This window comes from Alexandromys fortis, unplaced genomic scaffold, assembly GCF_014885135.2.
Source record: "Alexandromys fortis isolate MF-2015 unplaced genomic scaffold, M_Fortis_MF-2015_v1.1 scaffold_158, whole genome shotgun sequence".
In the NCBI taxonomy this organism is placed as follows: Eukaryota; Metazoa; Chordata; class Mammalia; order Rodentia; family Cricetidae; genus Alexandromys; species Alexandromys fortis.
The window spans coordinates 3,285,037-3,312,578 of NW_026068039.1; the positions used below are offsets into that span (position 1 = coordinate 3,285,037).

At 54.1% G+C, this 27,542-nt stretch overlaps 1 protein-coding gene and 1 long non-coding RNA gene across 3 annotated transcripts; one reads left to right on the forward strand and one right to left on the reverse strand.

Annotated features, from left to right (window-relative positions):
* Positions 1-462: 462 nt before the first annotated feature.
* LOC126515622 (uncharacterized) lies at positions 463-13,398 on the reverse strand. Its single transcript, XR_007595887.1, has 3 exons — positions 12,923-13,398; positions 6,294-6,562; positions 463-4,929 (listed from the first exon to the last, which is right to left on the reverse strand). It is a non-coding gene; the product is annotated as an uncharacterized lncRNA (long non-coding RNA).
* Positions 9,464-22,571, forward strand: Gata2 (GATA binding protein 2). Of its 2 annotated transcripts, XM_050165428.1 has the most exons (7): positions 9,465-9,766; positions 14,332-14,538; positions 15,198-15,470; positions 15,889-16,530; positions 18,069-18,214; positions 20,134-20,259; positions 20,782-22,571. In XM_050165428.1, the coding sequence occupies exons 3-7, from the start codon at positions 15,242-15,244 to the stop codon at positions 21,079-21,081; spliced, it is 1,443 nt and encodes a 480-aa protein (XP_050021385.1). In that variant the 5' UTR covers positions 9,465-9,766; positions 14,332-14,538; positions 15,198-15,241; the 3' UTR covers positions 21,082-22,571. The 2 variants fall into 2 exon arrangements, with proteins under 2 accessions (XP_050021386.1, XP_050021385.1); XM_050165429.1 differs by lacking the exon at positions 14,332-14,538 and having other exon boundaries at positions 9,464-9,766.
* The last annotated feature ends 4,971 nt before the right edge of the window (positions 22,572-27,542 follow it).

The window sequence follows — 27,542 nt, forward strand, 5'->3', positions numbered from 1 at the left end:
CTCCCCTCCCCTCTTCTCTCCTTTCTTGAGACAGGATCTTACCACGCAGTCCTAGATGAGACTTGGAACCCCCTATGTAGACCAGGCTGGACTGGAACTCAGAGACCCGCCTGCCTCTCCCCCAAGTGCTGGGACTGAAGATGTGTGCCACCACAGCCAACTTAAATTCCTAACAGATTGTTAAGCTTACTTTTTACATTTTTGAGCTTTGGAAATTTGGCTCATGTTTACTGGAACATTTTTAATAATTAAAATAAAAACCTTAATGTCTAATGACAGGAAAGCAATTTAGCAAATTGAATGGTGTATTTATGCCCTGAACAAAGGCTGGAAGAAACTCTATAAAAATGAGAAACTGTAATGGAACAGCACACAGCTTTTCAAATGAAAAGATTTTTGTATATACTTTATTAAAGTTGTCTTTAGACAATTCACACACATACAAGACATATACCAACCACTTCCGGCCCTCACTTGCCTACTACCATCTACTCTGCCCACAAACAATTATAATGCCTGTATGTGTATGCGTGCCTGTACGTGTGTAGTGTGTGTGTGTTGTATGTGTGGTATGTTCCACACACATTTATAATGCCTGTATGTGCATGTGTGCGTGCATGTACATGTGTAGTGTGTGTGTGTGCGTGGTATGTTCTTGTACACAACACACACACACAGAGGTCAGAGGACAACTTGAGAGCAGAGGCTCCTTCTTCCTCCACTGGGTCCTGGGAATCAAACTCGCGCTGTCACACTTGCTGGTAGGTAGCTTTATTCACTGAGACATCTTATCAACCTCTTTTCCATTTTTTAAAAAGTGATTTTTGTTTTGCAGGTTAGACCTCAGACATGAAGGCGAAGGCGTAAGTCAAAAACAATCCCACACCAGTTTGGAATTATGATTAATAGAATGGTTATTTATTTAAAGGGGAAAAAACTTACAGATCACTGTCCCAGACAACAGCCCTCTGCGCAATCAGGAAGGGAGTCTAGTCACCGCCGAAGCGGAGCAGGAAGTAAGAGAGAGGGAGAAGGGAAGTGGCCGCTTTTTTAAAGGGAGAGAGAGACCACGTCCCAATGAGCTGGTATCTCAGCGGCTATTGGCTGGAGGAGTGGAAGGACCTCCCGCAACACAGACACACCAACCATCTCTTTATACTCTTCACGGTGGAGATGGAAAATGAATGAAGAAAGAAAGAAATCTTGATAGATGAAGAAACGGACTCACAGGGGTCACTAACCTGACCTGGAGTATCTGTGTCCAGCCAATGGCCCATGGCTGGCACAACTAAGACCCACTAGAGACCTCTCCTGACTGCTGTGGGCTTCCACACTCACCACACAGTGGCCTTGCATGCCTGAGCTTTTTTGAGTCCACTCAGGATTCCCAAGACTTCTAAGAACTCAGAAGTAGAGCAGATAATTCAGGCCAGGACCCTTCACGGCACCATTGCCACCACCCCAGGTCACTGGCAAGAGCCTCCCAGCAGTCAGTCGGAGGAGGGCTGCCCCTCTCAGAGGCAGAGACTGTAGCTGGTTCTGACCAACCACAGCGGTGGGGTCAGGGCATGTTCAGTTGTAAGAAGTAGAAGCTCACCTCGGACCAAGGAAAGGGGAAAGCACAGAGGTGCCAAATTGTCTTAGGGAACGGCAAAGGCCAGGCTGCGAATGGGCTCAGGCTCTGGGGTTTAGGCACCGTGGTGCACACTTTTAATCCCAGCACTCAGGAGGCAGAGGCAGGTGGATCTCTGAGTTTGAGGCCAGCCTGGTCTGCAGAGTGAGTTCCAGGACAGCCAGGGCTACACAGAAAAACTCTGTCTCAAGAAACAAAACAAACAAAATGGGTAACATAGTACGAGTCTCTCTCTGTCTCTCAGCTCTGTGCCCGTGTGGCTCTGCTCTCAGGAAGCCTTCTGTGTGGTACAAAGAAGGTACCACCACTCTAAAGCTCTGTCTGACCAAGAGGACAGATCCTGAGAGAATAGATGAGTTTCGTTGCGGTGTGATTCTCCCAGGCCTGAATTACATCCCTATCGTCAGTCAATGCATCTTACTACAGGAAGTTCCAATTGGCCAGGCTGGGAGTTTGGGGGGATATCAATGCTCTGCACCGAGTGGATGTGGGGTCCGAGATGGAAGCCCTGTGTGCCCGTGACACCCAGTCCTGCATCCCAGATTCCACAGTTGGCCTAACCTGGCCCACGGCTGACCTCTGGCCCTGCACTGAGCCTTGGATTTTTGTTTATTTTCATTCCAGGTCTCGTCTCTGGCTGATCACCAGCCTCAGGCTGCCTGTGCCCCGGGGAATCCCAGGCACCGTTCTGTCCAGTGGCACCCGAAAGCTGCAAGTCCTAGGACCCTCCTGCTCCCCACTATGCCCTCCTCTCCCAACTGAGCAAGAAGCGGACTGGAAAGGTAACACTCAGCACCCAGGGAGAGGGCTGCACCATGTAGGCCAGCCAGGAGCACAGCTCGGGCGGCTGGAGGGCTTCTCCTAGCAAGGGCAGGAGAGGTTCCTGACTGTGCCGTCCAGAGAGAATGTTGCTATGGTAATCCAGGCAGGAATAGACAGCGGCAGGGAGCAGGGGAGCAGCTGTGCAGAAAGGAGAGGTCAGGTCTGGATGGACAGACTGCAGGGTGGGGCCCTGGCCTCACCTCACCATCCTCCAGGCGCTTCTCTGCCCCCACGCTGCCACCTCGGGTCCATTCTGTTCCCAAAAATGGCTGAGCAACTGCTGCAATACAAATGGACCCTGGACCCGTCACAACCAGGGCCAGTAAGACCAGAGAGTTCTTATTTATTCATTTTTGTTTTTTTTGAGGCATCTCTCTACATAGCCCTGGCTGTCCTGAAACTCACTCTGTAGACCAGGCTGTCCTAGAAATCAGAGCTCCGCCTGCCTCTGCCTCCTGAGTGCTGGGATTAAGGCGTGTGTCACCACTGCTCGTGAATCCTGACTCAGAGAGCTGCAATTTGTCTTTCAAAAATGGTCCCAGTTCTGAGTCTGGCTTGGCTCAGAGGTCATCACAGGGTTCTGAGTTCCACCCCAGCACACCCCACAAAAGGACAACAACAGAGAGAGAGAGAGAGAGAGAGAGAGAGAGAGAGAGAGAGAGAGAGAGAGAGAACACAAAAAGACAACGTAGTTAATACATTTGGAGCTGAATTAATGGAAAAAGATTAAGGAAATTGCATGTTTTGATTTATTTAAGAGACATCATATTAATTTTAGTGAGTTGTCTCTCTATACCCTTGTGCATTTTCCCACTGTGGTTTCTGTTGATTTGGTGACACCTTTTTTGCACTTATTTACTGGGGGGAGGGGGGAAGGCCAGAAGACAACTTGCAGAAGTTGGCTCTCTCCTTCCACTACGTGGGTTCTAAGGATTGAATTCAGGACAGGCTTGGTGGCAAACCTTTATACACTGAGCCCCCTTGTTGGCTGAGTCAACCTCTTTATACGCTGTGTCCCCAAGTTCTCGTACCTCGTCGTCAGACCTCCTCCTGGCTATCGCTGTGCCCGCTGCCTTACCAAACCTCTACTGCTTGCTACAAGGGTGGCTGCATCCACTTTTCTTTTGTTCCACGGCTCCCACTATTTGGAGGAAGGTCTAGATATTAGAAAACATATCCCCTCCCAATATTTACCATAACCTGATGATTTATTGATCTGCATGCTGAGTCAGGTCTGGCTGCTTCACTGTTTTGGTAGGTTGGGTGAAGGTCAATAGGCAGAGCCAGAGACCTTTATAGGGTGGCCGTGTGCCTCCTCTTAATGTTGCTTGTGTTAATTCACTGATTAAGACATGGCTAAGTGGTTTAGTGGTCCTACAGGGAGAAACAAGACAGAAGGCCCCAGTGCTGATAGGAAAGGCAGAATTACCACAAGCACTAGTAGTCAGTGGCTCGTGGGAAACAGGCCCTGACCCAGGGAATGGGAATGGGTGGGCACCAGGTGCTCAGAGGGGATTCTGCAGAACTCCATCCCCATGCAAGAACTCAGGTGCAAGTGGCCAGTCTTGAAGTGTTTCACAAAAAACAAGACATGAGATTCTTTACATGTAATCTCCCACTCCAGGGTGCTGGCAGACATTGGGCATGGCACTTGCCAGAGACTTTGTCTGCCAACTTGACAAGCCAGGCTCACAAAATGCTTTCTAAAGGCAAGCTCGCACACCACACCAACAGTCCGTGATCCTGGAGGGAGGGCTGTGGAGGCAGAACCAGAGGCTCGGAGCGGGAGCCCAGCTGAGAGGGTGTGTGCGAGGTGGGGGTGGGGTGTGGATGGTGTGGAAGGGTCCCCACTCAGCTCCTCTTCCAGGATAGCTCTGAGGGAACTGCTGGTACCTGTAACTCCCAGCACTCCTGGCCACGCCCCTCCCAACACTCCCAGTCCCCAGGATGAAGCCTGCTGAGTTCCACAGCAGCAGCTGGATCACCAAAGCCAGGAATGCAGTGCCTAGTTAACCTAAATGGAGAGAGTGGTCTCCTGTGGTTCAGGTGCCACTGCCGCTGCCGCCGCCACCGCCACCACCGCAGCTACCACCGCCACCACACCGCTGCCACCACCACCGTCACGGCTACCACCCCACCACACCGCTGCCGCTGCCACCACCACCACTCAGGACCTGCTCTAGCAGAGCAAGATGGGATGAGTTCACCTTCACAGCAGGTGCAGAGAAGTGAGGGACACTGGAGCTGCCATTCAGATGGAGTAGGTGGGTGGGGTCAGGCTCTGGGGCCGGGGTGGCTGCTGAGTAACTCCTAACTCACACCTAGTATCCTAGGTTCAGTGATGCAAAGAAAGCTGTGCAGCCTGGCCCATTGGGCTTACCCTTCTGGTCCTCAGCCAGTTCCTAATGTTGTGATAATCCGAATCAGTTGTCAGAATTCCGCCGCTTCGCCCTTGTCCGGAACATCACAGAACCCTGAACAAGCAAATGTTATTAGAGAATTTACTAGATACTAGGGAACTGACCAACAAGCAGAGGAGGGGTAGGGGAGAGGAGCAACTGCTGTCTGATAGGTGACATTTGACCACAGGCCGACTACTCTGGGTGGAGAAACCAGCAGACATGGGGATAGAGGGCTCCTGTCCAGAGAATCCAAAGGCTGTTGTCCCTGGAGGAAGGAGGAGAAAACCGAGTCTGGAGTCAGCAAGGATGCTGCCAGGGTTGCAAAGAAGATCGGCTTTTATTCTTCATTTAGTGGGATGGGCTTTTGTTGCCAACATGCGGGTGGCCTTTGGCAGTCAGCCATTGTCAACTTTTCTGCTTTTCCATCCTTCCAGCAAATAGTTTGGGGGTACCTACTGTGTGCCAGCTTTTCCCTAGGGGTCGCCCAAGCGACCACACAAAGCCACAGCCTGGGGCATTTGCGGTCTCTCATGCAGCGCGCCGGGAACTTGCGTCCGCCAGGTGGCGCTCTGCTCCCGCGTACCGGCCCTGCCGCGGGGGTCGCCCGCTCCGGTTGCGGGAGGAGCGGCCGGAGGCGGAGCTCACGCCGCAGGTTGTGTGACTTTGGGTTTGACCTGCCTGGAGATGAGCTAATCCCGCTGTATAATAGACTCCGGGGAGATAGGAAAATGGCCGCGCGCTATCTGCGTCGCCATGGGGACCATCGCGCGCGGGCGGGGCGCGGGCCTGGAAAAATACAGCCTTTGTGGCGGCGCGTGTCACTCACGGCCGGGACCTCGGGCGGCGGGCTGGGCTCTGTCGCTCCAGCTGTAAGGCCTTGGCGGAGGGGTCCCAGGGCCAGGACCGGGACCCATGGGCGTTCTCAAACTCCCCAAACAGCCACTCGCCCGGTGTCACTCTCCAGCATTCCCCAGACCCGGCATACCTGCGCGGTCTTCCTCACAGTCAACGTCCAGCCCAGAGTCCGCACAACACAGGCTCAAGCAAGGCTCGAAAATGACCCTTTGCTTTGCGCATCTCTCTGTATACCTGGTCGCCCTGGGTACACATTGTCCCACAGATCCGTGCCGGTTCCAAAAGCCTGTGCCACGGGCTCAAACGCCAGCTACTGCGCCCATCGCGCAGCTTCGGAAACACACCTTGTGGAGTGCGGCCTGCACGTGCTGCACGTAACATTGAGGAGTGGCTGCAAACCCCTCTGTTCCGCTCCCCTAAACAGCATCCTCCAGGGCCAGGTACCTGTAGGTCATCACAATACATTCGCTTGTGCACGCGGCTAGCACACCCACTGCATGCTTCCCCATGCGGTCACGTGCAGCACCGCTTCCCGCGTGCGTCTAGGCGGCCACTTCCTGGCACTCGCCACGATCACTCACCACGCGTGTGCTCAGGGACTCGCACACGTGCACTTTGTCGAAGCACACTTGCTGGTACACTCACATCCGTGCTCGCTCAGGGTCCACTCGCTGGCATACCCACGTGTTCCTCCAAACACACCAGGCAGAGCCGGGGCGCACACTCGCCTCCCGACGAGCCCCCCGCGGACGCTATCTGCCTGCCCATCGGCGCGCGGATCTGCGGTGGTAAATGCTGCATTCGATGGCGGGCGCATTTGTTGTGCGCGCTCTGAAAGGGCTGCGATAATCTGGAAGGCAGAGATAAGAAACACCATTTATTCCGCAGCACTTTGGAAACAATTCCCAGCCCTGTACAACCCCATTCTCGGGCAGCCTCCGGGAGCCGGGCAGATAACGATTGGCTATTCATTATCTTCGCCGGGAACAAAGATTAGCCGGCCGAGATGAAAAATTACCCCGGACAGCGGCTCAGCCCCACTCAGACCCCCCTGCCCATCGCCATCGCCCCGTGATCGGTGCCCCGCCCGGGGTCCGAGCCTCAGCTCATGCCTTCCCGGGTCTCCAAGGCCTTGGCCTCTCTTTGGCCGGCCTGGCCAACTCAGTCTCTCCATCTTTGGTCTGTCCTTCCCCAGCCCTGCCCCCCCCCCCGCCCCCGCCATGCCTCTCTGGGCCTTTCTTCTCTCGCTCTCCTCTTACGTTTCCGTCGACTCTCTTCATTCGCGCGTCTTGATTCTGTCTCCCTGTCTGTCTCGCTCCCTCTCTGGTTGATACTTTCTTCGCCTTTATTGCCACCTCTCTGATTTATTTTGCCACTTGTTGTCTTATTTCGGCCTGAGTACTCCAGTCCCTAGGACCACCCTGATAGTGCCTCTGTCACTTAGCGTGACTGCATTTTAAAAAAAAAAAAATCTGTCCCCGCAGTCCTTGCAGCTTGTCCCTTTCTCTATGGATCTTTCTGTCATTGGGTTCCAATCACCTCCATCCCAAGTTCTGGGCCTCATACTGCGTGCCTCAGAGGCCAGACTGAGGGGCTTTTGTCCGTCTAACCAGCCCAGGCCAGCCCATGGAAAAGAGAACAAGATTCCCGGCTGCAGTGACTAGGACCTTCCTCTAAGAAACAAGGCAGACCTAATAATAATAATAATAATAATAATAATAATAATAATAATAATAATAATAATAATAATAGTCTCTAGGATGCAGAGGTTACTAGGTCTCTAGGGGGTTGGCTCTGTGCTCCAGGTCTGGCTGGCCATGCCCCTACCCAATAGGAAAGGGGCCTGGGAGCTGGTGGTCCCAGTGAGGCCACCTCATTAGAACGGTTATTCAGCACGGCCCTGGTAATGGCAGATAAGCCTTATCGGCTCATCTCCCCCTCCCACAGACAGACAGAAAGTGCCAGAGTAAATGGCACCCCGGGGCTCCACTGGCTGCCTGCCCTGCTGGTTAGGGAAGGTGCAGGAGGCCAGGGAGCCTGGAGGATACACATACTGTCTCCACACTCCTCCCTTACCAGACATAGAGTAGCCTTGATTACAGAAACACAGATCCAGGATGGAGTGACAGACACAGGTGCCCACCCCTCAGACATGGCCACAAACACCATGCCCAGCACATCAGCCCCACCTGAAGCAACCGATATGCAGACATACTTGGACTTCAGCTCAAAGTTAGACGATCGGTCATCACCTGCCATTAAGACATACTAACCCTGAGTGGTGGGACACACCTTTAATCCCAGCTCTCAGGCATCGGAGGCAGATACATCACTGTGAGTTCCATCCCCACTGTTGACATAGCGAAACCTTGCCTTTAAACACACACACACACACACACACACACACACACGCACGCACGCACACATACACACAAATGTATGGCTTCAGATATACACACCCCTCATTAATTAACAGAATTGTCAGTGAGTACCCAGACACATTGTAACTCTCCTTCTCTCTTACACACACACACACACACACACACACACACACCACACCACACCTAAATACAAGTTGAAATCTATACATGCACGGATAGCCAGACTATTAAAGACGCATACACAAACACAAATGCACAAAGGTAAACACACTGATTAAGACATACTTAGAGATACTCTCTGCCTATCACATGTCTCTTGAAGATGATTGTCTGTCTCGGAGATATCTGGACACAGACATACACCCAGTTCCACAGACACTCTCTTACATGCATCTGTGGGGTCACACACTGATAACAAGTCAGGCTGTGACCAACTACCCAATACAAGTGCTTAGGGAGTTTTTCGCTTTTGCAAACACTCCTGTGATCTCCCCATTGTGAACACATAGCCCACTGGACACATAAACCGAACTGCATGCAGAGGGTGCACACACAATGCCACAGATTCAGAAAGACCTAAAACAGCTGGGGGCATGAGTATGGGGGAGGAGGAGAAGACGCACTGCCTGCGCACGGGGCACACCAGGAAGGATGCAGTCTTTCCAAACAAAATAAGTCTATGGGAGTTCTTTGGATTTCTCAGAGGGGCTTAAGGCACCACAAGGAATGGATTCTCATTGCTACCTAGCTCCTTAGGGCGCAGACTGCACCAGGGTGCCTTCCTCTACCCTTGTTAAGTACAAGCCTCTTGCTTACCTTGTGGCATTCTCTGATGCAAAGGGTTTGCTAATAACGGGCCTAGGATACACCAGAAACTCTATTCCTAAAATGCTTGAGTTGGGAATGGGTGTCTGAAGTGGGAATACATCTGCACTTAGCTAAATGTGCAGGAAGTAAGAGGGTTGTGTGACTGTGTGTGTGTATCTTATACATGTGTGTGCACACGGGTGTTTGTGTGCCAGAAAGCGCCTGTCAGAGGACATCTCCCCAGCGACAGCACGTGCACGATGTGTGTGGAAGGAGGGGCACATGTCTGTGTACTTGTTTGTGAGGGAGACTCTCCAAAGAGAGACATCCTAGGCTTTCTGAGATTACATCCCTGAGAGCAGAAGTGCTTGCGTGGCCCTAAGAAGGCGGGAGTGGCCTGCAGGGTGTGCGCGCCTCGACTGACTAGTGGACCCAGCCTGGCCAGCCCGGCGGCGGCTGGACCCGGCAGACAGGGCTCAGAGCCCGGGCACCCTCCTGCCCCCCTGCAGCGCTGCAGCGCCCCCCCCCCCAGTGATGTCCAAATAAAAAGCTGCCGCGCTGAGGCCGGGAACCGAGAGGCAGCCAGAACCAAGAGAGGTGGCCAGGCCAGCCGGGCGGTAGTCCACTGCTCAGGTCTCTCTGGCCTGCGATCACTTCAACCATAGCTGGTCTTGGGGCGCATCAGGCGGACAAAAGCGGCAGCCTGCGCATCGAGCTTTCGTTCGGCGCCGCGCCGGGGTCCCGCTGTTGACCACCTCCGTCGCGCTGGCTACCGCGGGCCGACTAGCCTCGCCGCACACACCGCTCCCTTCCTGCTGAGCCCTGACCGTGGCCGCCCGAGGGCGCCGCCCACCGCGCTGCTGTCGGTAAGTTCCTGCACTCCGCCCGCGCTGTCCCGAGCCTCCGGATCCCAGGCTCGGCCTTCCCAACACCCGGATCGCACGGTCCTACTAGTGGCTCAAACCCAGGTCATCCGGAAACCCAAAGGCTGGTCTGGGGGCTCCTGCCTTCCGTTTTTTTTAAATAGATCCCTGGGCCTCAAAACCCAGCTTTCCAGAGCTTTGCGACGCGCCCCCCTCCCACCCTAGAGCTGGAGCCTTTGTCTCGGCGGTTCCCCACCCCCGGGTCGCGGCGGCCTTTGCGCCCAAGCCGGGCTGCCGGGCGCTGGCTGCACCTGCCGGCTGGTCCCGTGCACCGGCTTTGCGCGGCTTAACCCGGCTCGCTCCTGCTTGTGCCCCCCGCTTGAAGCGCCCCGCGGCCCTTTATCCTGTGTGGCGAGGGTGCAGGTGGGGGAGAGAGCAGGGTGTGTAAGTCTTCCCCTGCCCACGTCGGAGCCAGAATCCTTTCAGTGGGATTTCAATAAGAACGAGGCGGACGCATACTCGGGGATCCGCTGTGGATTGGCGTAGACAGAGCTCTGGGCCTGTCTGGACGCTGGGCATTGAATCGTTCCGTGGCTTGAACTCGAGCTTACCCCAGAGGTGAGGGGAAAGGTCTTGTATTCAAAAGGGCCTCCCGTGTGGCGTCTGCTCCTTTATCAGAAAACAAGGAAAGAAATTCGTTTGTTTTGAAAAAAAAAAAAAAAACTTGCCTCCCGAGGTTGGCAACATCTGGGGGTGAGTTCTGGGTCTACACCGAGGCCCAAGTTGGGATTCGTTTCTAAACAGGATCCAGGAACCAGGTAGAGCCGAGGCGTCTGCCAGGCGTCTGGAGAGCGTTTCCCAGCCGGGTTGACAAATTGCAAGCAAATTGCATCTAACGAAATGCATTTAGCAGTTGTCAAGCCGCTGACCCCAGGCCTCTGAGCTAAGCAGAGTTGTTGGCGAAGAGAAGGCCCCCATGGTCTGAGGGTGGGGTATGGAGGCTAGAAGTTGACGAGAATTTGCAGAGTCCAAGGCACCTGGCACCAGCGGGCCTGACACCTAAGACACTGGATCCCAGGGTCTGTATTTCCAAAAGACTCCGCAGAAGATGACAGATGTTAGGGAAGCGGGAATCTTTTGATTTGAGGATCTGAAAGGGAACCCCAGGAAGCAGGTACTATTAGAGCCTTTCTGAACTGATGGGTGCTGCCTGGACCATATCTGAGTCCTCCACATAGAAGAGACACTTAGCCACAGTGGCCAACGCTCCCCCACTTCCTTCCCGGTGTCCCTCAAAGCTTGTGGCTAATGTAGCGCTGGAGGCCTCTGGGTTGTGAACGACTTCAGTTTGGAAGGCAGTCCTAAGCTAGCCGACCACTTAGCTGCCCTTAGGAGAGAGGCGAACGTATGATCCCAGAGGTACGGTTTGGATAAGCGAAGTTTAAACAAAGGGCAAGCGGGGAGGGCAGCACCAAGTGGGGGCCCTATACGACTCCATCTCCTTTCAGACTAATTTGCAGGAGCCGGGCCACACCCAGAATAGGCCTGGGTCCACAGAACCCAGCTCCCAGTCAGAAGCATCCCCCTGCACTGTCCCCTCTCCACAGAAGCTTCCAGGGCACGCAGGGGGGGTTAATGGTGGTTAGAAAACTCAGTTTAAGAGCCAAGTTCTCCCTATTCTCCTAGAAATCTTGTTTCCGAGGAAGGAAAAGTACTGTTTAGTTCAGAAAAGAGCAACGCCAGGTGTGTTCCAAAATAAATAATAACAAAATAAGAAAAAAATGAGACAAGTGTCCGCTTGAAGGTATTCTGGGGCGCTTACATAGTATGGGGCTGTGAATTGGAATAAATCTGCTTTCGTTTTTGGGGGGCGGCGGGGGTTGGAGGAAGCCAACTCTAAGCTATCCTTGGAATCTGTCTCGGTCCTCGCTGGTGCTTGTTTGGGTTTTATTAGCCGTTCATTTTCGGCCTAGTAGTGAGGTCTTGGCTGTGGATCGATCTGGTTCACACACGTTCATCAGCGCAGGCTCCCCTTTATTCGCCAATTCAGTGTGCTGCTCCCTAGCCGGCAATTTTCCCTTTCAGACGGGTTCGTTCCAGTGGAAAACTCAGCAGTCCCGCATGGGACGCAGGGGGCTCCAACCTCGGCAGGGGCTCGGGCCAGCCGGCTGGTTGCTGGCAGTTTCCAGAGGGCATCTCCGGGGCCTCAAAGGACCTGGCAGGACCCCCACCCCCCCCCCCCCCATAAAAAAACCCATGCCCAGTCTGTGGGCAGGCAGGCTGTTGCGGGTCTCCTGAGGCCCTGGCTCAAGCGTCGCTTAACCGCCCGGCTAAGCCCTTGTTGCGTGGCGATTTTCTGAGCTGCCGAGCAGAGTAATTAAATCCCCCTTCCGCACTCCGTTCTGTGTATGTCTGGTGGACAACACTGGGGCTCGCGTTTTGAGTAGAGACCCGCCACTTTCACCTCTCCAAGAGGCAGGACCTGCCCTGTCCGTGACGTGGCGTGGAAACCACAGCCCCCATCTTGTTCAAACAGGGAGATAATCTAATTGCGACTTTGGGAGAAAAGAGGGGAATTACCTGCTTTCAGGGGTGGTGTTGGGAGGCCCTCCCCCCCCCCGCCCTGCCAGCCGAGGCGCGGGCACCGCCAGAACAGCTTCCTCTGCGTTCGGCGCTCTCCTCCAGGAAATCTGGAGAGCAGAGGCCTGGGATTCGGCCGCATGGGGCACCGTTGCCGAGAGTAGGGTTATCACCCGGCTGCGAGGCCTTTAGACGCTCCTGCTAGGTTCCAGGGACATCGAATACTCTGGAAACTCCGTGGCTATCTCGCTTTGCGCGTTAATGAAGAACCGTGGTCTAAAGGCGGGGGGGGGGGCGGGGGCTGGGGACCAAGAAAGCCTTCCCGAGCTTGGCGGCACTGGACCACCCACCTGCCCAGTCGGCCCCGAGGCACTCCGGCCTTGCGCCCCTGTAGCCCCCCAGAGCCCTCTCACGACCTCCCGCCTAGGCTGGGAGCGGACTTCCCAGCCGCCTGGGCCCTTGCTGCCTCTGAAGCGCCGAAGCACGGGGAACACGGTGGACAGAAGGGACCCCCCCAGGGCACATGAGGTGAGGGTTTCTGGCCCAGTGCAGTTCTGCACCCCGACCCAGGGCCTTTACCTGTTCCAAAGCCTCGGACAGTCAGACGGATGCCAGCCGCAGAGACCGGAGGAGGCCCTGCCGTGCGCGCGCCCCCACAGAGCTGTCCGCAGAGGACCTGGGAGGGGGTGATGGGGGCGCGCCTGCAGAGCTGAGCCTGGCTGGGCGCCCCCCGAGCCGAGGGGACCGAGGGCTTTCCTCCCTCCTTGGATTATTAAAAAGTTCATTTCCTGGCGAATCGGGTGACGTCAGGGGCCCGGCGTCGCGGTGGCGGGGCCGCCGGGCCGGAGAAGCCGCCTCCAGTTACCCAATTACGGACTGTCAATCCTGCTGCCCCTCCCCCATCCTTGGGGGCGGCGGGGACCCCAGCCCTCATCCTGCTCGGGACCCACCTAGGACTCCTCTGGGGTTATTCCCTGGCGGTCTAGGGCCCTGAAAAGCTAGAGGAGCTAGATGGAGGGCGTCGAGCTCGGCCAATCCCTCGCACCTGTCTAGATTCCCCTAAAAGTCTGACTCACAAGCCTCTTTCGGAGCTTAGGTCTCAGGTCTATATCCAGAGAAGAATCTGGGTTTGTACACCCGCCTCAGAGCTCACGGCCTTTCCAGAATGGAGGTATAGAGGGAAAACTTCAGGTGACTTCAGGAACAAAGTGCTCAAAACATTGCTTCCCTCTCCCCAAGGCCGTTTCGGGGACCCCTAGGAGGAAAAACATACACGTGGCTAATGCCCCGGGAGTCTCCCTCCAGCCGACGCTGGCGCCAGTCCCCTGCTCCACGACCTCGCCCCAGGCAATTCGGCCTGGTGGTCTGCTAAGTAAGACCACGCCCGGAGCCCTTCCCTCTTCCCGGGCTGGCCGGACCGCGACCATCGGTCTAGCACAGCTTTAAGAGTACTAGTGCCCAAAGCTCAGATGTCCTAGAGGGGTCCACAGTGCTAGACCCGTGCTGTCCAGTCGATCCTACCAGCCCATTGCACAAGCAGGCAGAGGTCTGGGGAGTCCGCTAGTCTCTGGCTGGCCGTGGTCCGAAGCGAAGGAGGTGGGGCTACGCCCAAGAGTATAGAAAGCTGGGGTCCTAGCAGAGACACCCAGAAGATGTGTGCCTCGGCTCTTGGAAGTCAGGGACCCCATTGGTGGTTAGTTGCTAGGAGGGCAAAGGTTGGAGGACCCGAGCATCTCCCGGAGGGGTGCAGGGTGATGCCCGCGGCGAGGGGTCTCCTGGGGGGGGACGTTGGCATCAGAGGCCGCCCCGGAGGGCGCTGGGAGGGGGCCAGGCGGCCGAGGGGGGCCGGCTCGCGGGTCAGTCCTGAAGTCCAGCGGCCGAAGCTGCCGGCGCAGCCAATGGGGGGGCGGAGGCTGGGCGGCGCGCGGCGCTGATTGGCTGGCGCCAGCTTCTTAGGCGTGCGCGGCCCCCGCTTCATGTCTGTGCAGGAGTCGGCAGCTGGCGCCAGGGCGGCCGGAGGATGCCGAGGGGCCGGAGTCGGGCGGGCCGGAGGCCGAGGCGCGCGCTGTCCCCCGCCCCTATCCCGTGAACCCGCCAGTCTCTGGACGCGCTGTCGCGGGAACCGCGATTCTAGGGGCTCTTCTGGTGTCCCTTACTCTACTGCTGAGCCCTCCCCTTCCCGCGCCGCTGCGAGTGTAAGTTTGTGGAGCCGGGGGCTTGTGGGGCACTCCTAGGTTGGAGGGATCTCTGTGGATCTCAGGCCAGGATCTCCTGTGGGCGATTACGTTCTTATGCCTTGTAGAGAGGTCTGGTTGACTCCTGGAGAGGACATTGGGTGCCGGCTTTCAGCCCCAGGAACTGCGTGTGTGTGTGTGTGTGTGTGTTCATGTTTAGGGTGAGGGGTGTCGAGGTTAGTTTGTGTATACATTAACAATGTAAATGGGGGGGGGGCTGTGTGCCACAGAGTGGATGTCCACGCTCTCGTCTCTAACTTTTAGTCGGAGTTGGTGTGTTTGTGTGCCCAGAGGACAGGGGCTCGGTGTGAGAACACGATTTCAGTTCCGCGTGCGTTTGTTTGGGGTCGCCGGTGTCAGGGTCCATCCCTGTGTGTGACCTCGTGTGTATGGCTGTGTGGCTGTGGGAATGCGAGTTTCCCCGCGAGTGTGTGAGGCTGAACCCCTTCCTCCACCTTCCTTTCGTTTTGAACCTTGCGCTTTCCTCCTACCCGGGACTGGTCCCCAGAGGAGCTCCACTGGAACGCCTTTCCTTTCAAGACATCGACTTTGGGAGCGGGGCGGGGGGGGGGGCGGTGTCAGAGGCCGGCAGTACTCCTCAAATCCCCTATGTCACCCAGGGCCGCCCCGCCTTCGCCTGGATCCCAAGCCGCAGTAGCGGACCATGGAGGTGGCGCCGGAGCAGCCTCGCTGGATGGCGCACCCCGCCGTATTGAATGCGCAGCACCCTGACTCGCACCACCCGGGCCTGGCGCACAACTACATGGAGCCAGCGCAGCTGCTGCCTCCTGATGAGGTGGATGTCTTCTTCAACCATCTCGACTCGCAGGGCAATCCCTACTACGCCAACCCGGCCCACGCGCGCGCGCGCGTTTCCTACAGCCCCGCGCACGGTGAGCTTCGGCCCTCCGGGTTTCTGGACGCCCGGCGCCCACGCCAGGCCTTGGAGGGGAGGACGGCCCGCTGCTGCTTCCCGGATGTGGGATCCACAGGAATCTGAGCAGCTGCGAAATCGGTCTGGGGAAGGTGGAGGCAGTGACCTCTTGGGGAGGGTCTGGGACCTGTAGGGCTTCTGACCATATCCAACTGCCTTAGGAGAATCTTTTAGGACCCCGTCCGGTGGGGATGTCTCTGTGTCACTTGTCCTTCGGCCTTTCGCTGATATTGCTGATGGTTACAGGCTGGAGTGTTATGTTTCTTGTGTTTTAGAGGGTGGGTTGCTAATGGTTGTTCCCTGAGTTGTGATCCTGTATGCCCGTGACACGGTTCTGAGGCCCCTGCCCACACTGACCCCTTCTCCCTCTGCTGCAGCCCGTCTCACCGGAGGCCAGATGTGCCGGCCACACTTGTTGCACAGCCCAGGCTTGCCATGGCTGGATGGGGGCAAAGCTGCTCTCTCGGCCGCCGCTGCCCATCACCACAGCCCCTGGACCGTCAGCCCGTTTTCCAAGACCCCGCTGCACCCCTCAGCTGCTGGAGCACCCGGAGGGCCTCTGTCTGTGTACCCCGGGGCAGCGGGTGGGAGCGGGGGAGGCAGTGGGAGCTCAGTGGCCTCCCTCACCCCCACGGCAGCCCACTCTGGCTCTCATCTCTTCGGCTTCCCACCTACACCACCCAAAGAAGTGTCTCCAGACCCCAGCACCACGGGAGCCGCTTCCCCAGCCTCGTCTTCTGCAGGGGGTAGTGTAGCCCGGGGTGAGGACAAGGACGGTGTCAAGTACCAAGTGTCACTGTCTGAGAACATGAAGATGGAAGGCGGCAGTCCCCTGCGCCCAGGCCTAGCTACCATGGGCACACAGCCTGCAACACACCACCCAATCCCTACCTATCCCTCCTATGTGCCTGCCTCAGCTCACGACTATAGCAGCGGGCTTTTCCATCCGGGAGGCTTCCTGGGTGGCCCCGCCTCCAGCTTCACCCCTAAGCAGCGAAGCAAGGCGCGCTCCTGCTCAGGTAAAGGCAGGTGTGGGACGTCAGGATCTGTGGCTGGGGTGTGCCTCTGTAAAAGGGATTGTGATCTGAAGGGGGGCCACATTAGTGCTCCTGAGCCTAGAGTGGGTGGTTGGCAAGCCTCTCTGATAGTCCACAGGTGTTAGGGGCTCCCAGTGGGGAGCAAGGAAACCCTAAAACTTTCATTCTGCCCTCGAGTGCTCCCCGGTGTCCACAATGTTCAGTTCCTTTCCTCACCTTTGCCCTCCTTTCCAAGGTGGGTGTCATCCGACTCTCGGAATATGATTCCCTGTCTCTTCCCTTCCCACCGTTCAGCTGAAACAGCAGCCTCATGACTGGGTGTGGGGGAGAATGCAGGGTGTAGATGAAGGAAGGAGTCAGTGTGTACATGTGTGTACGTGTGTCTGTGAGCGTGTGCGCACGCTGCGGGCACTGCAGAGGTCCAGGCCCTGAAGGAATCTGGTTCTCCAATGCCGCTGGTCTAGTTTTAGGATTGCGGTGACTCCAGATCTCCTTGGAGATTTCCCCAAAGCAAAATTCCCAAGGCCTGTTTGTGTCCTAGTGACCCTGATCCTTCTCCCTGAGGGTAGGAGTGAGAACCTCTGCGGGTGCCCGCACCTCTTTGCCAGCAATAGCTGGATCCAGCTGGGTTTGTCTAGCAGTGTGGCCCTCAGGCAGTAACCCTTGGCTCTGAGGCTCCTTCCCTCGTTTTTAGCAAGGGTGGGGGAAAGTTTTCTTCAAGGTTTACCCCTGAGTTCAGAAACCCCTTTCTCTTGCTTGAGTTCCTAGGAACTTAGTTTCAACTAAAGCAGGAAGAATGTCCTGGGTACCAAGTTACCAAGTTACTAAGCGTTCACCCCACTGAACCCCAACTTCCCTGCAGTTCCTGCTCTCCTAAGACTCTTTGAGTCTTTGCTTTGTAGCCCTTTTTTGTTTTTGTTTTATTTGAATTCCAGCTAACAAAAAACAACAACAGAAAATAAGGCCTCTAACCCAAAGTGAAAGAACTTGACATTTCATTTTTAAGAAACAGCATCTTTCTTTGATCATTGGATTCTAGGGGTTTGGTCGAAAAAGGAGCAAAGCTGGGGGGAAGAGAAGTTTCCTTCCTGACCCTGGACCAGACATAAAGACAGAAAGGGTCGGATAGCAGAGATGAGGAACAGACCTGGCGAGGCTGGCGCAGTTGGGGAGGCAAAAGTGAGAGGAAATAGAAGAGGCCAGGCTGGGCAACTGTGGCTGTAGCCTTATAGCCTGTGCTCCACAAAGCTGGCCTTTAGTTCCTTTTCCGGGTATCTTGCTAGCGGCTCTGAGAATCCCTGGCACCCTGTATTAGTGCTTCTCTTTCTTTTTCCTCAGCAGCATCTGAAGTGGGGGATTGTCCTTAAGAGACTCAGGACCTCTTGTATGGGGACCCCCCTGAGTCTCCTCTGTCTGCAGGGCGGAACTAAAGTCTCCCTTGTTTTAACCATGTGTCAGACTTGATCCTCTGGCTCTCTGTGCAGCCGCTAAGCCTTGTGTCTTTCCTTGTTCCCTCACAGAAGGCCGGGAGTGCGTCAACTGTGGGGCCACAGCCACCCCTCTCTGGCGACGGGATGGCACGGGCCACTACCTGTGCAATGCATGCGGGCTCTACCACAAGATGAATGGACAGAACCGGCCTCTCATCAAGCCCAAGCGGAGGCTGGTAAGAACGGGCACATCGTGGGGCAGGACTGGGCAGGGCCACAGTGGCCACAAACCTGGGTAGAGCTGGTGGTTAGTTAAGGGAAGAAAGAAAAACAAAGGCAAAAAAAAAAAAAAAAAAAAAAAAACGAAAACAACCCAACAACAAAACTTCAAATGCAGAGACTTTGCCACCTGAAAGTCTCTTATCAGTAAAATCGTTTGGGGGGTCAGTCAGGTCGGTCTTCATTCTGGTAGATTCTTTCCTGCCGAATTTCCTGTCCTGCAGCCACCGGGCACCCCCTCCCCTGCCCCCCACTGCTGAAGGATTCCCAGAACCCAGGGTCCAGCAGCCCACCTCATGTTCTGGCCTTCGATTCGCTCTTTTTAAAAATAGGGTCATGAAGTACTTTTCCCTGTGGCAGCTCTGGCCTCCCCGCCACCCCCCAGCTCACAGTCTCCTCCGCTTATTTAAATAACACACAGCAGCCACCAAAAAAACCTGCCCTTTATTATTTTTCCATGGAGTCACCTATACTGTGTATTTTCATTTGAGTGATTTTTAAAAAAATGTCCTTTCGGATCTCCTGCCGGAGTTTCCTATCCGGACATCTGCAGCGGGTAGATAAGGAAACTTCGTGTATCTGTTTCCGGACCGGCAAGTTTTCAGAGCCACCTCGACTCAGTCCTGCCTCTCGCTGGGCTGTTTTGAAATTTCTAATACCCTCCGCTCTGCAAATAATGTGTAAAATGCTAAGAATAATAAATATATTTTTTTTCAGGGCGAAGTGATTTATGGGCTTAAATCGTTCACCCGCTTTGGGGCCCTTTTTCTTTTTTTCCCCCTGGAGCAGGGTGAGGGCGGGTGTGGGCTGGTGGGGGTGGGAGGAGGATATACTGCTGGCCCCTGAGTCAGAATTCCAGCTTCAGGCTGCTTACTCACCGTCCCTGCCCCCGCAGCGGCCAGCTCTGGTCCCCTCCATCAGCAGGCTCAGGCCCAGGGCCACTCTGGATTCAGCTGGACTTGGCTCCCACTCGACACTGACTGCCCAGTGGCGTTCAGTGCTAGGATTGCTTGGAGGGGGGACCGGACACTTACCACTCCTTTTACCTGGGGTAGAAGGGTGATCTGTGGTCTAGGAAAAGGGTTTTCTCTCTGGCCCTTGAGTTCCTTGTTCTAGAGACCAGATCTCTCTTCCACTCCCCACCTCTGACTGGCATTTCCTGGGGGGCTGGGATTAGGGTCTGTGAAGGCGGCAGGTGAGAACTCTCAGGCACAGGGATCTAGACCGGCCGGGAGTGGGAATGTCTTTGCTCCTCAGCCCTGTGTGGAAGCCTCTGGCTAGTATGACTATTGATCGCCAGGAATGCAGTTAGTGCAGTCACGGGAACCGAACGTTTTGTTTTCAGATTGTAGTGAAATTTAATTTAAATCTCTCCCGGTAACTTGCAGATCGCGTATAGGACAAGGCAACTCCACACTTTAGTTCCTGGCTGCAACTTCCCCAGGCCTTTCTGGGTTCTCCTGGGCAGTGCAGGGTCTTGCTACCATGGCCTCCTGGCCTTGACTCACCCGGATTCTGGATTTCCAGGGGAATAGTGAGGGAGGAGACCTGCGACCGGAGACAGAGCTACTCAGAATGGCCTAGGGCTAGACCGTTCTTGGGACCTCAGTTTCTTCACCTATGAAATGAGACTGCTGGCTTTCCCCTGTGTTTACCATCAGTTGGATTCTAAGAGTTCTTTATTCCAAAGCTCTGTGATTCCTAACTAGCTCACTTCTCAAATTCTAAAATTCCTTGGTCTGAGATGCCTTGATTCCCCTGTGGGACCCACTGCTCCTGGGCTAAGCGGTGAGACTGGGGGTGGTGCTAAGGGCCCCGGAGGAGGTCAAGGTGGGGCGTGGGAGAGCCCCCGCTGACGCTACCCCTCCCCTCCTAGTCTGCTGCCAGGAGAGCGGGCACCTGTTGTGCAAATTGTCAGACGACAACCACCACCTTATGGCGCCGGAACGCCAACGGGGACCCTGTGTGCAACGCCTGTGGGCTCTACTACAAGCTGCACAATGTAAGTGCACCCCACCCCTCCCCAGGGACCTCGGTTCTTTGTGCAGCCCGGCCAGCGCCAGCGGGCCCCAGCCACAATCTCCAGCTTGGCTTGGCTTGGGAAGCCGCGGCCGGCTGCCTGCTTGGTCAGCCCAGAGTGCCAGAAGGGCTTCCTGTAAGAAGGGGGCCTCTGCTTTAGAGCTTTGGAGGTGGGACCGGTGGGGGCAGGGCCGGCAGGGAGTTTGTACCTGTCTTAGGAAAAGTTGGGGGCAGGGAGGATTAGAGGTATCTGGGAGGAGGAAAGCAGTACGGGCATTTAGTGGACTGGAAACAACCATGTGGGCTGTAACACCGTTCACTCCTTCCTTGAGATGGTGACTGTGCAGGCTTAGGGGGACTGTGGTTAGTGACACAGGAGGACTGCGCTGAAGGCACAATTCCTGGCACCCTGGGGATATGTGTGACCCAGCTTCCCTTGACCTGTGGAGAAGGGATCCATGGGTAGGTAGGGAACTTGTCCTAAAGGCTGTGTGGCTGCCCTCAGGTTAACAGGCCACTGACCATGAAGAAGGAAGGGATCCAGACCCGGAACCGGAAGATGTCCAGCAAGTCTAAGAAGAGCAAGAAAGGGGCTGAGTGCTTCGAGGAGCTGTCCAAGTGCATGCAGGAGAAGTCGTCCCCATTCAGTGCGGCTGCCCTGGCTGGACACATGGCACCCGTGGGCCACCTCCCACCCTTCAGCCACTCTGGACACATCCTGCCCACGCCAACACCCATCCACCCATCCTCCAGTCTCTCCTTCGGCCACCCCCACCCTTCCAGCATGGTGACTGCCATGGGCTAGGCTCAGCTTGCCGCTGGACAGACATGGACATAGAGAGTGACTGGAAGAACCAGAGCGAGCCCAGGCACTCCCAGGATGGGTGGAACACACTTTTGGCTCCTGCCCATCCCAAGAGACCCACTTCCTCCTGCCAGCCTAGCCTGGCTGAAGCCACCTCTCCTTGGAGGACTCCCAGCCGCGTGCCGCCATTACTGTGAATGTTCCTAACTGGGCTACAGCTTGTGTGCCCTGGGTGCTGCCCAGAAAAGTTTTTTCACGGACAGTTGCTTGGAGAGCAAGAGAGACAGTTATAGCAAGGAAAAGAGGAGACTGGGGACAGAAAAATGAAACCATTTTTTGGAGGAGCAAGGAGTAGGCAAAAAAATAATAATAATAATTTATTTTGCTCTTATTTCTTACAAGAACATGAAGCCATGGAGGCACGGGCTGTTTGTGTTCTCTGGGTCCTTCCTTGGGGCCTACTGCCACCAGTCAGGGCTCTGGGGGGCAGATGCACAGGGCCTCGGCCAGAGCCTTCTCCCCAGCTGCCTGGAGGGTAGCCCCTGCCCTGACGCAGCCCTGGAGGGCAGAGACAATCGCAGGCGGTCCTGCGCAGATTCCCAGGCCAGGGCTGGGTCACAGGAAGGAAGCATTCTCTGGAAAGGGGAAACGTCTCCCAGATCATTCCCTTGGCTTCGAGAGGCCAAAGCTGGTGTGACCCAAATGGCCAAACTGCGGCCTGTGCTCTAGGCCAGCTGGACCCCTGTAAATACATCCTTTTCTGCTAACCCCTCAACTCCCGCCCACTCTACGATAAATAAGAAAATATTCAAAACAAAACCCAAACTGCATAAGCTTAACTCGCTGATGAGTGGTTTTATTTTTAAACTCGTTTTGGGTCCAGTCACGTGTACGCAGCCACAGAAGCCCCACTATGAGAAGGAATAAAACCTACAAACCAAGGCTGAGCTTCACTGTTCTTTCTCGAAAGGTTCTTGGATCCACGGCCCTAGCAGGAGGCTGGGGACAAGGGGGATCTTACTTTCTTGGTTTCTGGGGGACAGGGGGCAGGTGGGAAACAGTGGTCCCCGTAATACCTGGGGTGTTCTGTTCCCTTGTGGCTGGCTGGATCCTTCAAGGTACAGCTGTACATAAAACATGTCCCAAGCTTCGGTTCTGTGTGCGGTGGTGGTGGTGCAGCAGCAGCAAGGGGCCCTAGCCCGGGAAGGCCATTGTACTGACAGGTCAACTACGTGCCATGCTGGCGTCCAATTGCTGCAGAGCACCATGACCGGAAGTAACTTATTTTGTGCTAGTACCCGCATAAGAAAAAGAAGCGGCAGTATTTTGTTTTTATGTTTTTGGCTTGTTTTATTTTGAATTAGTGACCTAAGTTATTGTTAACTATGTACAACATTTAAATATTGTCTGTAAAAAAATGTATGCTACCCTCCTATTCCTTTAAAGTGAATACAGTTAAAAATAATAAAATACTTTTTGTGAACGCGGCAGCCTGTCTAGTAGGTCCCTGGGCCCCGCACCTCTGTGAGTGCTGGAGTCTATCCTGTGGGTCCCTGGGGTCCCCGCACCCCTGTGAACGCTGTAGCCTGTCGCGTGGGTCCCTGGGGTCCCGCACCCCTGTGAACACTGCAGCCTGTCACGTGGGTCCCTGGGTCCCTGCATCCAGGTGGGGTTTGAGCTGTAAAGTGGACTTACTTCTGCTGTCTCTTGTCTTTCAGAGAAGGCCCCATTTGGCTAAAACCTCCTCCCTGGGACCAGGGGAAGGTACATGGGGATGGACAAGGCTCTCGCCAGCTTCCTTTTCTGCGAACCCAGCAAGGCGACTGTTTAGGCTTTTCATAACTGCCCTGGCACCTCTCAGGTCCCCCCAAGTGTGGTCAGCTCCAATTTCTAGGGTATCAAGTTGCCAAATCTGTTCATTGACAAACTTGATCACCTTGTCACTGATTGCTGTCTCTAACCAATGACCCAGGACAGCCACCATTGTCAATATTCCTGATCAATGTATCTGCCACTATGCCCTTAGAGAGTGACTGCTAACCGATCACAAGTATGTTATCATTGCATCTGGTCAGTGGTGTGTCCTGTACACAAAGTTGTCCCTAGCAGTGATCCTGATAATTGTCACTAACCACATGCCTAGAATCTCCCATCAAGGTTTCCCTTGGCCAATGTGGATCCCAGTCACTGGTGTTCTGGGCCACCAATGTTGTCACCAGTGATATTTCTTGGGGAAGGGTGAGTTGTGGGATCTCTAGTTGCCCAGGCTGGCTTCAAACACCTAAGCACTATGGCTCTTGCCACTTTGCCTCCTGAGAAGTTGCCATGTGGCCACTATGACTGGTTTTGACAATGACTTTGGTCACTTGCCTCTGATCAGCTAACTGTCCTTGTGGCCACCCCCTCTTCACTGCCACATTTTCGCTGATGCTGTCCTGACCTCTGGTACTGATGCACTATTAACAACCCCCTTTTGCCACATACTGTTACAGGTGTAGGAAGTCTCAGTGAGAACAGATAGGAACCACTTCAAAGAAGGGAATGGTCCAGGTATGAGGTGTAATGATATTTCTTGACTTGGGGCAAACTTGGCTAGCCCAAAGTTCAAAATGGACAATCTCAACCTGTTGATTTAGACCCCTTGGAGATTAAACAACCCTTTTACAGGGGTCACACACATATCAGATATCCTGTATATCAGATATTTACATTATGATTCATAACAGGAGCAAAATTACAGTTATGAAGTAGCAACAAAATAATTTTATGGTTGGAGTCACTACAACATGAGGAACTGTGTTAAAGGGTTACAGCATTAGGAAGGTTGACCTTAGAAGGTCTAAGACCTGTAGTTTAAAGCCCAAGACTCTGGAATCATAGCTCTGGCCTCAAAAACATAAGGATCTATAGCTTAAACGCAGAGTCTAGAGCCTGAACACTCACACCCAAACTGAAATGCTCAGAGCATGGGACCCTCAGACCCAGAGCCACAGAGTCCAGAGCCAGGTTCCTCAAATCCAGAGCCCTCCTGGGGCTCAGAACCTAGAACCGAGAAAGAGAATCCTGAAACAGAGCCCGCGACCGAGATGTCGGACCCAGACCCTGGCATACGAGGACTGGAACCTGGAACACCCACATACTAGACCTAGAGTTTTCAGAGGACCCAAAGGCTAAGATCCAAGCCCACAATGCAGAGTAAGCTTACAAAAGACCACAGTGCCCTGGCTTATGTCCTTTCTCCTGCTAGCCCAAAGCTTTGGAGCATCCACTCCGGGTACAGTCTCAGGTGCTGAGGGACAGGCCAGGAGGACCAAGCAGGTGAGTGCCTTCCCTCTGTGGACACTCAATGCCAATGCGTTCTGGGGCTAGGTGATCCCTTGATGACAGGTTGATTCTTCCTGTATCCTTGCATGTTGAACTTAGGAGCTACCTGGGAGAAGAAGTCATCGGGCCAATGTGAGAGGCAGGTGGTGTGAGCACTGAAGACCACAGGGCCACAGTCAAGCAAGCTCTAGGGCTGCAGACCCCTATTTGTGTTTCCTCTTCCATACAGTGATTAGTCCCTCACACACCCACCACTCAGCCATTACTGGGTAAACAAATAGGATTTTGTGGTATACCAGGAGCCACGGGCCTTGGGCAGGGTGACCACCGTCTTTATGATCCTATAGGGCCAGGCATCAGTGCAGTCAGGGTGGGGTGGGACTTTGTTCCATCTGTCTGCACCCAGGTGGGGCTGGCCAACCCACGCCCTCCCTCCCTTCCCTTCTGGGACACTTCCAAGCCTGGCTTCTTACTCTCATTTTCCATGGTAGTAACCAAACCTCTTGTGTGACCTTTAGGGACCAGCTCTGTCCTTCCCAGTCCCTCCTGCCTCCTGGTGACCTGGTGGAGAGGGAAGAGAATGAGTTCCCCTGATCAATCTAGGGCCTCAGAAGTGGCCACAGCCTCAAGGAGAATTTGGAGAAGAATGCTTGTCATCCACCACAGGATAGGGCAAGCTCACCCGAGGCAGGGAAGATGACCGACACCATGGAACCATTCCCAAGGTGGGCGGATCCTCAATGAGTTTATGAGGCAAAACAATCTTTTTAAAGACAATAAAAAAATTCCAAACTTCATCTGGAAAAGCAGGCAAGTCAACAATCATTCTGACGCTCAGGAACAAATGGGATGTATGCTTGGGGGAGGAGGTTGTACAGGTGAAATATCCAGATTCCACTGAGGGATTGCTCACACCTCTGCTTCTGCTGGGAGAATAAGCAGGTGCATGGGGAACCAGGTGAGCCTAAACATAAACCATGACTTACAAAGCAGTTTGGGTACAGCTGGTACCCCAAATCTGTGCAAAGATATTCTTGCCAACCAGTGATACTTTGGGCTGAAAATTTGCTCTTGAATCATGAACTAGTTGGGAATAACATCGGATGAGGAGACGCACATGAAAATGCCCAGAGTCTGGCCCATTTCCACCTCTCTCTTAGTGAAGGACGGCTGTTCTCAGAACACCCAAACCCCATCTCCAGTCGGTCCCAAGGTCCTATTTCTACCTGGATCGTGGAATTGACATCTTGACAGCACCTTGACACACATATGAGACCTTAAAGAAAAACAGTACATCTTTTTCTTGTGTTTTGCAGTGCTGGGGATGGGACTCAAGTCCTCGTGTGTGCCAGGCAAGCCACACCCCAGCCCTAAAGATTTAATCTTGAGACCAACTATTACAACCCACCAGGCTGGATCACCCAGTTCGGTTCCCTCACAGATAAACTGTCAGCAGGACACTGGACACAAACATAAAGGTTTTCTTCCCCAGGGAGGGGAAGCAGAATAATAAAAAATGGGATAGGACTGTCAAAAGTAGTGCCCAGAGAGTTGTTCCAAGATAGGAATGCTCCACGGCTGTCCAAATACCTTCCACTTTGGGCTCAGAGATTTTTATGACAGTCTTGATAAACCTGAGAGAATGCACATTCAAAAGAAAAGAAAAGGAGGGGGGATGGGGAGTAAAACTGGAGCCATGATGGCTCAGAAGATAAGAGCACTTGTTGCTGTTGCAGAGGCCCAAGGTTCCATTCCCGGCAATACAACATGGTGGCTCATGGCTGTCTGTAACTCCAGTTCCAGGCGGTCTGATGCCCTCTTCTAGACTTCTCAGGTACTGTAACACGTGAACATATGTGCAGGCAAACACTCACATGTATAAAATAAATATTTTTTAAAAAAAAAGCTACGGAGAAACCCTGTCTTGAAAATCAAAAAAAAAAAAAAAAAAAAAAAAAAAAAAAAAAAAAAAAAAAAAAAAAAAAAAAAAAGAAGAAGAAGAAGAAGAAGTAGGGGGATGGTGAGAGTAGACACCCTAAAGGAAAGCAAGCAGGGACACCTGTAAGCAGGGACTCAGGCAGGTGTCTGCACACCAAAGTCACAGTTGACACTTCATGGTAGCCAAGAAGTGGTGGCCACCCAGGGATTCATCAGAAGGTGAGGCAATTAGCTAAGGCTGTCCAACCAAAGGTGGCCTCTCTGCTTTCAGAAGTAAAGCAATGCTATCACATGTTACTGTATGGACACTATGCTAAGAGAAATAAGCCAGCCATAGGGCAGTGTGGCGACCGCACAAGCCTGAGGTCTCCAAACCCAAGAGTTCACATAGAGACAGAGCAAGCACCTGTCTGGGGAGTCCTGAACCCAGCTGGTAGGGGAGGCTTTGAGGCATTGTGAACGAGCTTCCTGATGGTTAGCTTCAGTCACATGACACCCACTTCTTTACATGTTAACAAAAAGTAATATTTATGTGATGGGAATTTTCCTTCTATCTCCCAAATGTTCCATAATGTGGCTAAATGACTTCAGGGATAGACTATTGTTCAAAATTAATTAGTAATGTTTAAAATAATGTCTGCAGAGAGGGAGACAAGTTTGCAAAACATGTGAAGACCCAGAATACAAAACTGGAATAAAGAATGATCGGATCAGGTGGTGGTAGCACATGCCTTCAGTTCCAGCCCTCAGGAGGCAGAGGCAGGAGGATCTCTGTAAGTTCGAGGTCAGCCTGATCTACAGAGTGAATTCCAGGGCCACCAGGGCTACACAAAGAGACTGGTCTCAAAATAAAGGAAACAACTCACCCACCTTCAAAAGGGGACAGGAAGAAGGTGCAGAGATGTCACCCCACAGACAGGCAAGGGCAGCCAGGAAGCAGTTTTACAGGTATTCGGAGATGTCTGTAGCCCCATTAGGGCCACACAGTCCCTGCCCCCCACCCCCTGCGCCTTAGTGTTGCCTCCTGAAGGTGTACTTGGATGGGCCGTGTAGAAACTATCCCCCTGTATGACTGTCTATCCCTGGAAGAGACCGGAACTTGAGTTCTGATTCCCTGGCCTTGCTGACTGTGTGGAGGTGCCAGAAAGCATGAACAAGACCCAGTGCTCTGCATACGGCAGGCGTGGCCACTGACTATA

Coding starts and splice junctions, on each gene's coding strand:
- Gata2 (XM_050165429.1), top strand. CDS start 15,242: ATGGAGGTGGCGCCGGAGCAGCCTCGCTGGATGGCGCACCCCGCCGTA. Junction 15,471..15,888: donor TTCCTACAGCCCCGCGCACG/GTGAGCTTCGGC, acceptor CCTCTGCTGCAG/CCCGTCTCACCGGAGGCCAG. Junction 16,531..18,068: donor CAAGGCGCGCTCCTGCTCAG/GTAAAGGCAGGT, acceptor GTTCCCTCACAG/AAGGCCGGGAGTGCGTCAAC.